At 32.8% G+C, this 10,073-nt stretch overlaps 1 protein-coding gene across 3 annotated transcripts; it reads left to right on the top strand.

Moving 5' to 3' along the window:
- Positions 1-356: 356 nt before the first annotated feature.
- LOC136201149 (CMP-sialic acid transporter 2-like) lies at positions 357-8,900 on the top strand. 3 transcript variants are annotated; one of them, XM_065991740.1, is made up of 16 exons: positions 357-538; positions 1,077-1,131; positions 1,234-1,273; positions 1,380-1,491; positions 1,638-1,717; positions 2,047-2,122; positions 2,225-2,325; positions 2,444-2,515; positions 2,911-2,959; positions 3,063-3,104; positions 3,372-3,493; positions 3,699-3,758; positions 4,425-4,473; positions 4,588-4,682; positions 4,837-4,925; positions 8,515-8,900. In XM_065991740.1, exons 1-15 carry the CDS (start codon positions 536-538, stop codon positions 4,892-4,894), a joined length of 1,014 nt encoding a protein of 337 aa, XP_065847812.1. In that variant the 5' UTR covers positions 357-535; the 3' UTR covers positions 4,895-4,925; positions 8,515-8,900. The 3 variants fall into 3 exon arrangements, with proteins under 3 accessions (XP_065847812.1, XP_065847813.1, XP_065847809.1); XM_065991741.1 differs by lacking the exon at positions 8,515-8,900 and adding an exon at positions 5,950-6,348; XM_065991737.1 differs by lacking the exon at positions 8,515-8,900 and having other exon boundaries at positions 4,837-5,156.
- Positions 8,901-10,073: the final 1,173 nt, after the last annotated feature.

The raw sequence follows: 10,073 nt of genomic DNA, 5'->3' as shown, positions 1-10,073 counted from the left end.
GGGGCTCCAGCCACCCCGGCGCCGGAGCTGCGTGGGGTAATTTCTGATTTCCAGAAATTAGCCACCCCTGCCTGTTCATCTCTCCTTCTCTGTCGAGAGGGAGATAAGTTAATTAAGTCCAGCCCAGCCCATATGGCTGGGCTGGGCTCTTTTTTTTAATTTGCCCAGAATCAAAACGACGTCGTTTTGTTCTGGGGCAAATTAAAAAACATAAAAGAGATCAGGAGATCCCTGATCTCTTTTATTTTTTCAAATTTGCCCAATACCAAAACGACGTCGTTTTGTGTCTGGGCAAATTGAAAAATAAAAAGGGATTGGGATCAGTAGATCGATCCCAATCCCTTCTCCTTCCCAGCTCTCTTCTATTTTGAGAGAGCTGTATGCCCACCTCCTCCCCCCATTTGTTTTAATTTTACTTCTCCCCCTCCTCTCCTCCTTCAATTTCCGGCCGGCCATTCCAGTGATTATAAAACTTACGCGCCACCGCCGCCGCCGCCGAGTTAGATCTTCATTACATTTCGAGTTTGCATAGCAGATGGTAATTCTCTCAATAATTTGTGATTCTCCTTTCAAACAAATAGTGATTTTGGATCTAAACATTGTTTCTTTACACACGAGTAGAATGACTTATATTGTTCTGCACTTTCCTTCTTTGAACTCGTTTGAATTCCACACTTCGATATGTTTTTATATATGGTTGGATGAACTTGCTGATGTGAGATTCTATTTTCAAATTCTTACTGCGGAGCGATGCCTACTGAGTGCCTTCCAATTTCACTTCACTGTTCGTACTACACTACTGAGCTCCCTCTGTAACATGTTCAGCAGCTTCACTATTCAATTGGGTTGTTTGTTTGTTTTTTTTGTAAAGATTCAATTGGGTTGTTCATTCTTCATTTCAGCTCCTTCAGTGTAGCACCAACTAACCGAGCTCTAATATAATATACAATTTACAATGTTAACTAGTTCCCACATTCCACTTTCGTTGTATTAGAGGTTTTTTTTTCCTTCTTTTTTTGTGCAGTTATTTCTTGGTTCAGCAGTATTTACATTCTGAATCACTTGTAATATTTCAGGATAAAGATAGTGGTAGTAGTGACATAGAAGGCTTAAGAGGCAAATCTCCTTTAGGTGCTCTTTTTATCTTTTTAATGCTTAAGTTATTATTTGGTTTTATGAATCCGGCCTATTGGTTTTGCTGTTTTCATTCGGTTATTTGCATTTGATTAACAGCTCCTCTACGTAATGGAGGCGGATCAAAGTGGAAGCGCAAGTGAGACTTTTATTTATTTTCTTTTTAAGTACCAACATTAAAGAAGTAAGATATGCCATTTTTTTCTTTTCTTCTCTTGTTAACTCTTTCCTGTTAACTGGAGTAGGTCAATTGTTACACTTGCTTTGACTGTTCTCACAAGTTCACAAGCAATACTAATTGTATGGTCTAAGAGAGCTGGAAAGTACGAGTACAGTGTTACTACGGCAAATTTCTTGGTGAGCAAATTTTGTTTTCTATTGTTGTTAAGGGAATATCAGAAACATGTTTTATCTATTTCTTAAAACAGCTATACACACAATTACTAAGGCAGGCGCGACTAGTAAATTATGTTAACACCAGAAGTCACTCTTCCTATGGTTAGGTGGAGACTTTGAAATGTGTGCTATCACTTGCAGCTTTGACAAGAATTTGGAATATCGAAGGTGTCACTGAAGATAACAGGTTATCTGTGCTTTTTTGTTGATTTTTTTATGAAGTTCCAAAACTATAATATGGGAAAATCTTAAGCTATTATCATGATTTCATTTTTCAATTTGATATATTGTGCCAGGATTAGATGGGTTTTCCAGTTTCCTTGTTAATGTGCAATGAAGAGAAGCAACAATATTAAATTTCTAGTTATTTGAATTATGCTCTTCAAGTAGAAAAGAATTGTTTCCGGGTTATTTTGTTGAATGATTTTATTGCTAAAACTAATACCTTCCTCATTTTTAAATATTTACTAAGCTCGTGTAAATACTTGTGTTTTGTGAATCTTCCCATTCAACTAGATTGAGTACAACTTTGGATGAAGTCAGTGTTTATCCCATTCCTGCAGCATTGTACCTTTTCAAGAATTTGCTCCAGGTGGGTTCTGCTAATTGTTTTTTGCTTTCAGTTCATGTATAGCAGCATAACTGAGTTCTTCTCAAGTATCTCACGGTTTGTTCTTTCCAATTTTCTTGGCAGTATTACATCTTTGCCTATGTTGACGCTCCGGGTTATCAGATACTCAAGAACCTTAATATTATCAGCACTGGCATTCTATATCAAATGATACTTAAGAGGAAGTAAGTATTTTCTGTTTCTCATCATGCATGTAATCATTTCTGTTAGAATGTAATTTAAAACCAAGATCCAATAGATTGATGTCTGGTTCAGTTTTCTAATGAATATATATCTCTTCAGGTTAAGTGAGATTCAATGGGCAGCTTTCATTCTATTATGCGCTGGATGTACCACAGCACAATTGAATCCTTCGTAAGATCGATCCCTACCTAGTTTTCAGTTTCTTAGGATTGTTATATAGCTGCTCCTTACCAGATATACGGCATTAATCTATCTCATGTTCATGAGATAAAGCAATTTATAACCTTTTCTACTATCATATATTGGTACAATGTTTACAATTTTGAGCTACAAATAGGCATCCCCTTGTGAATCAGTGTTTAATTAGGTAGATAATTTTTGAAATAGGAGCCCCCTGTTTAATATTCTGGTGGGTTGGGATTGGACTGGGACTTGTAGGGAATGGTTATCAAAATCTAATCCTTAGAGTCTCTTGGAATTGTTCCCTTTATATTTATGTATTATCTTTGTTTTAAACTTAAACTTTTTTGTGATTCACTGCTTGACAAACTATTTTCTTTTTACAGTTCTGATCATGTTCTTCAAACATCCTATCAGGGTTGGGTAATGGCAATTGTAAGTCCTTATATACAGTGATTGTCGACACGTGTTTAAAAATGACTTTTTCTTTTGTTATTTCTCTAAGTTGTTATGCTTATGGACAGTGATTTCTTTGTAGATAATGGCACTTTTAAGCGGTTTTGCTGGAGTATACACTGAGGTTTGTATGAAGTATACCTTAAGTTCCTAGAGTTGTGAGAAAAGTGTAAATCATCGGTTCATGCTTTGTTTATACTCACTAGATTGGGTCTGAGCTTGGTTTTTTATTTATCATTATTTTCAAAGTAAGAAAATTATCCAGGCTGGGAGGGCAGGGCTACATGGGCAACTGAGCCTTGAAGTCATGCCCATCTTGAATCTGTCCCTTTCTGGGATTTGGACTGGTCAGTTGAATGGTTATACAGCTGATGCGTTTTGGTTTTGGCAGGCTATAATAAAAAAGCGTCCTTCAAGAAACATCAACGTGCAGAACTTCTGGTTATATGTCTTTGGGATGATCTTCAATGCCATGGCCATTTTGATTCAAGATTTTGATGCAGTCATGAACAAGTAAAGTTGGAAAAGTTTGTTACTTTATGCTTCGAAAAAATGCTGTCTTTGTCTAATCTGTGTTTGTGTTTGGGATCTCCTTAATCCACTCTTTAAAACTACCTATATGATAATGCCTATATCTTTTAACTTTGTGGTTTTGTTAGATTTAAATGCTTTGTTACTCTTCACAATGGTATACTAAGATTATTTAATTTAACAACAGGGGGTTCTTCCATGGATATACATTGATTACAGTTCTCATGATTCTTAATCATGCACTCAGGTTCGTATGCTCTTTTCTGGTGTATTCAAATTTATCAATACTTGATTGCTTGTTTGTGTTCCTTTCTCGTTAGAAAGGTTAGTCTTAATAGTTGTTTTGGGAAGCTGAAAAATGCTCTGCTAGACGTGAGTAGTGCTATCCAACAACATATTACAAGAGGTATCATGGTTGGATATTTTATATTAATATGATCAACTATTAATTGATCATTCAGCAGAGCACAGCTGAACTTGTTACCTGCAGCAAATGCAGGTGGTAGCTCATTTGGGTTCAACACCAGCAACATAAAAAATGACGCTATTATTACATTATTTTGAGTAATTTTATTCTGCTTTGAGATCTTTCATCTTATATATTAAGAAAGGACTTGCTGTCAGGGGGTTTGAGAGAAAACTATAAAGTTTGCAATATCTTATATGACCGATATGGGTATGAACAAACAAAAGCATAATGCATAACTGAGATTACTTAAATCTTCTTTTGTCGGACGTTTGTATTCTTGTGTCACATGGTGTTAAGGATGTCAATCTTTCATCAGCCAGTTGAACAAGATATTGTTGATTAATATCATGCTTCACATCGCTATTTGACATAAACAAGTTGCATCAGTTTCTTTTTATCTTTCAAATGCTTGAATTTATGTGTGATCATGTATTCTCTCTGCAGTGGTATTGCTGTATCAATGGTAATGAAGTATGCAGATAATATTGTAAAGGTAAAAAAGTATCTATTAATTCCAATTTATATTTGCACAGCATATTGATAACCTTGCCATCCTATTTTCATTAAATTGATGGTAATACTCGTTTGACTATCAAATGTTGTGCAGGTGTATGCTACTTCAGTGGCAATGCTTCTAACAGCAGTTGTCTCTGTTTTTCTTTTCGGATTTCATCTGTCGCTTGCTTTCTTCCTTGGTTCGATGTAAGCTGCGTTTATCACTTGCTTTATTTACCTTATCTGTTGTCTATGAATCAGCCTTTCTAATTCTCCTGTAATGCGAGCATGAATAGAATCCTGCACTGCTGTTATTGCTGCTCAAGAATAGACCTGACTAGCCTCTTTTATTTTTCTGCAGTGTCGTCTCTGTGTCCGTGTATCTACACTCTATTGGGAAGCTAACACGACAGCGATAGAAAGTTATACAATCTCTCTGCAACATTCCAGGTAAAGGCTTTTACTAATTTTCTTTTTTCATTAATTTCCACCCCTATAGTTTCCATGGAATTACCTTTTTAAAGCATTAGAGTAAAGAGCTATTATTTCTCCCTGTAATTCCATAAAAATGTTCAACTATAGAAGCAAAAACGAGACCAGCGGTCTGTAGAGTGCTTTCTAATATATCCATTTTCACATGTAAATCTTCTTAATGCAGGCTTTTTTCCTTTTAAAACTGTATTTACTTTGTAGTTTCATCTGCTTACTTTTCATGTATGTGCCAGATAAGTGTCCTAGATCTGAAACTAACAAACATGTTCTTTATATCTTGGTCTTTAGTAAGGAGTTAGACCTTGTAGTTGTGTTTAGAGTTGCAAACACTACGGAGATTATCCGTCCGCAATGGGGGGCAGAGAATCCCCATATATTTCCTCTATGGAACGGGAATAGGGAAAAAAATTCTTGACAGACAAGGATGGGGATCTCTCTCCCCCCTACGGGGATCTATACCCCTATGTAGTTTATATGGTCTTTTAGATATTATTTTTATATTTGGCAGCTTGATGTATTACTTAGGAATTATTATTATTGTAACTTGGCTTAATACATCATTTGCCCCTTGATCTTGTCCAAAAAGCTTGATTGGCCCCCCTGAACTTTCAAAGTGTCCCAATAGCCCCTTGAATTTGCATAAAATGTTCAGTTAGCTCCCTGAACTTGCGTAAAATGTAATCAATTGATCACTCGATTGCAAAAAAGTAAGTTAAATGCGGAAGATGTATTCCACATGGCTTAGAATGTTATTACATAATTCAAGAATAGATTAAAAATAAAGTTATTACTTGCACAACTATAAACCTTGTATTCTCTAATATTACAACCGCATACCTCCGGATCTTGATTGTTTTACTTTTTTTTAAAGACGCATGGAATATATTTTCCGCATTTAACTTACTTTTTTGCAACTGAATGATCAATTGATTACATTTTACGCAAGTTCAGAGAGTTAACTGAACATTTTATGCAAGTTCAGGGGCTATCGGAACACTTTGAAAGTTCAGGGGGCAATCAAACTTTTTGGACAAGTTCAGGAGGCAAATCACGTATTAAGTACCAAGTACTGTATATGTTTTATAGATTATATTTTACAAACTACTTATATGAGAAATGGAGGACGGGAATCCTCATGGAGATCCTAATCCCCACGTGGGCGGGGATGGGGATGAGAATTATGTTTTCCTTATTTTATAAATGGGGATGAGGATTCCCCATATAGACAAGGACAGACGCAGCAGTACTCATTCCTACCTTGTCCCGTTTGCAACCTTAGTTGTGTTTAGGGTTGTTCATGGGTCAATCTAGTAATTATTGGATTAAAAAAATCAATGTAATCCAATCAAGGAAATTTTTTCATTGAGTGGTTGTTAATAACTAGTCCAATCCATAGATATCTATATAATTGAATTGGTTGTTTTCATTTGGATTGATTTGACCCGACAGTTATCGTGTTCGTGTCGTGTCATTTCGGGTTTGTGTTAAAAAGAGCAAATCCAAACCCAATTTAAAAACTTTCATGTCATAATCGTGTTAACCTAACATGTTCGGGTAAATGTAACTCACGTACCATATTATCTGGGCTCACAGAATTCATCGTTATCTCTTGAAAGGTAGGAGTCGCTAACTTTTAAAAATAAGAAGATATGATACTAATTTTAAATATTTTATGTCATTTTTATATTAGTATGTTAACACTAACCATTAAAAAGTCCGTTAATATCATATTAGGAGGTCATATAATGTGTTTATAACAATTTAGGAGGTTCAAAATACATTTGCAAGTAATAATTATAATTTTATTATCTTTATTAATAAAGTGACATATAAAAACATGAGAGAATATAACAATAGTTTTAAATATTCGTGTCATTTCATTTCATTTTCGGGTTAGCATATCAACCCTAATCCAATCCAAAAATTTGCGTGTCAATTTCGTGTCAAAAATGATACATTATCTATTAAGCTTAACCCAAATACTAAAATTGCGTGTTGATTTTTTGTCGTGTGTACTTTTGCCACTTCTAATTATTAACCATCAATTCATGGATTAATTTCACCAAAATTAATTATTTATGTTTTGCCAATATGTAAACATTACTTGGGATTTGTGTTTAAAATACTGTAATTAAAGGCTTGTAGTATGTTTATAAAACAAATTAGTTTAAAAGTTGGCAAATAGAGGTTTGTTGTTGTTTTACAAAAAGTATTTCAAATTCTGGTTATGATCAAATATTATACATGTATATACATGGAAGGTTTTCCATTTGAAATGGGAAAAATAATTTCCTTATTTCTTCACCCATGAAAATTCATATGTAATAATTTATTAGTTTAACAAATTCAATAAAATAAATAAATTAGGTAAATAACCTTTAAAAATAAAATAAAAATAAAAATACATTAATTCAACTTTAACATAGTCCACCTAGACCATAAACATAGAAAAACGTCTAGTTATTTTAATTTTTGTGATTCTGCAAGTAATCTTTTATCTTAATATTTTAAACCCTTCTAGGTTAGGCTAAACTTTTAATCTTTTATTTGTATCATATTAAGCCCCTGTAATAAAAAAAATTAATTTGGACATAAAAATTAGATTAATATAATAGAGTATTATTTATTTTATTTACATTCTACAATTTATATTTTTAAACAGTTTGAAAATATTTTTTTAGGTTTGATTTATTTTTAAAGAAACTGTAAAAGTCTTATTATTGAAATGTAAAAAAATATAATTTTTAACGCAAAAGAAATGAATAGTACTCTTTTAATCAATGTTATTAGAACCGGGCATGATATCAGACGGAATTTATAAATGGGTCACGAGTCACTTAGTCGGACCAAATGGTTCAGATTGGTAGGACTGAATAACGTAATAAATAAATAATAATATTTATATATAATTAATTTAAAATTATTTTTCTAAATTATATATATCCAAACCAATTATAAACAAATTTTGGTTTTTTTTGTCAACTTGAAACTTAAATCTATAATAGATAAATGAAGTTTAAAATAACTTGAAATACGTCAACATATTCTATGTTATGAGAGATTTTTTTAACGGTATATTATAAACTCAAAACGAAAAGTGACGGACGAGAAATTAATGTTCAACGTGAACCATTTGAAATGGGATTGAAGAGCATTGAAAGGAGAGGTTCGCACACCAATTGATACCGATTAAATAAAAACCAGTGTCACAAGAACGGTTAATGCATAACCGGTCTCAATTTATCGATATTTTAAGTCTATGACTCTAGTTATTCAATAACCGGAGTCTTTATAAAATAAGAAACCAGTGATTGTTTTACCGGTTTCAACTAATCATGGCAAACAAAAATAAAAACTACCGTGATTATTTTTAACCAAACCTTTTTATAGGTACTAATTAGCATTATTGACATTAGAGAAAATCCTGGGGTCGGATGAGTTTTAAATTTTCAAGTAATGCCTTTTTTGTTTCATCTCTTTTCTACAAAGTCATGATTTGATTATTGCAGTTCTCCAATTTAATTTCCTGAAAGTGTCCAACCTGCAGTTCATGGCTGGATTCAATTACCAGCAATCAGGATCAATTTCTTCGAAATTGGAAGATTAAAATTAGGGAAACCGAGCTGCTCGATAAAAGTAGTTCGTTTGTATTCAGCTCCATTTGTAAACGAGCCGCGATTGAGCATGGCGAAGCAAGACTCCAAAGCTTGCGAGCAGACTCGATTATAGATTCATGAGTAAGTTCGATTATAATGTTTATGAAAATGCCCGTGAGTTACATTGGTTCGATTTTTTTTTTTTCAATTTCCATAAAGGAGGAAATGTTAAACAACGTAGTTTTCTATAAACTTTTATTTTATAGATTTCAAAACTATATATTTTTATGTTAAAGAAATTTCAAATCAAAATAATTAATGAATTGTTCGTGTGGCATAGTTTATGAAGTGAATTAATAAACTTCTTGTGAATAAAACTCCTCTTACGAACAGAATATTGAACTCAAACTTGAACTCGTTAATTTTCTGATCTAAATTTGGTTCGATTCAGCTCAATTAGTTTTTCATCGTAAAATGCGTTTAATTGAAAGTTTATATCTAATAATTTGTTAATGTATTTGCTCTTCCTCTTTTCAAAAAATTATATTTTCTCTTCCTATTCATGAATTTCCCATGTGCAACAACTTAGGTTTTTAATTTTTGGGTGAATGGATGGTATTAATTTATTTATGGTTTATTATTACTATTTCGTTAATTCATAATGGCTAATACATTATCAGTTCCCTGAACTTATCCCAAATAATAGATTGGTTCCCTGAACTTTGCAAGTATCTCACCAGCTCCCTAAACTTGCTTATTTCGTATTATCAGCTCTCTAAACTTGTCCATAAAAGTAAATTGATAAAAAAGAGTATAGGCCGGCCTAGCCCGACCTGCCATAATAATATTTCTTTTTTTATGTCATATTAATATTAGTTAGTGAATTTATATATTTATATATTAATTTTTTACTTTTTAGTATTAATTTTATGTTTTATAATTAAAGATTATTTATATATTTTTTAAGTGAGATTATATGGATTGAGTTTGAAATTTGATTTTTAAGCTCGAACACAATTCAATTTGAGTCTGTGTAAATTAATAGCGGGTTGTACTGGGTTTCGATTCAGTATTTTTATAGGAAAGTCCATTAGATTTGGCTCCAAGCCGACCTATTAGGGGTGTTCAAAATTGGTTGGGTTATTATAGCCCACCAAATTTCAATCCATCTAACCCATGAAATGTGGAATTAAGTGGGTTACAATGGGTTAGAAGGGTTGAATGAGTAATAATTTTTTTTTTTCTAATGGTTTATCATAACCCATCTAACAACCCATCTAACACACTCAATCATATAATTCTCTATATTCTCACTTTGTCTTTTATTTGTCTTATTTAATTTTTTTTTAAATATGGTTATTAATAATATGATATTTTTTAAATTGAAAAAAATGAAAATTGTAAAACCGGACAATTGAGAAAACAATAAAAAAAATTCTAAAAAGGAAAAAAAGTGTACTTGAATTGGACATGACGCCCGAATCGGTGGTGAATCGAGCGAGTACATCAA

The sequence above is a fragment of the Euphorbia lathyris genome, chromosome 7 (assembly GCF_963576675.1).
Source record: "Euphorbia lathyris chromosome 7, ddEupLath1.1, whole genome shotgun sequence".
NCBI lineage: Eukaryota > Viridiplantae > Streptophyta > Magnoliopsida > Malpighiales > Euphorbiaceae > Euphorbia > Euphorbia lathyris.
Note: the sequence above shows the minus strand (reverse complement) of the source record. Positions and strands in the feature narration are given on the sequence as shown.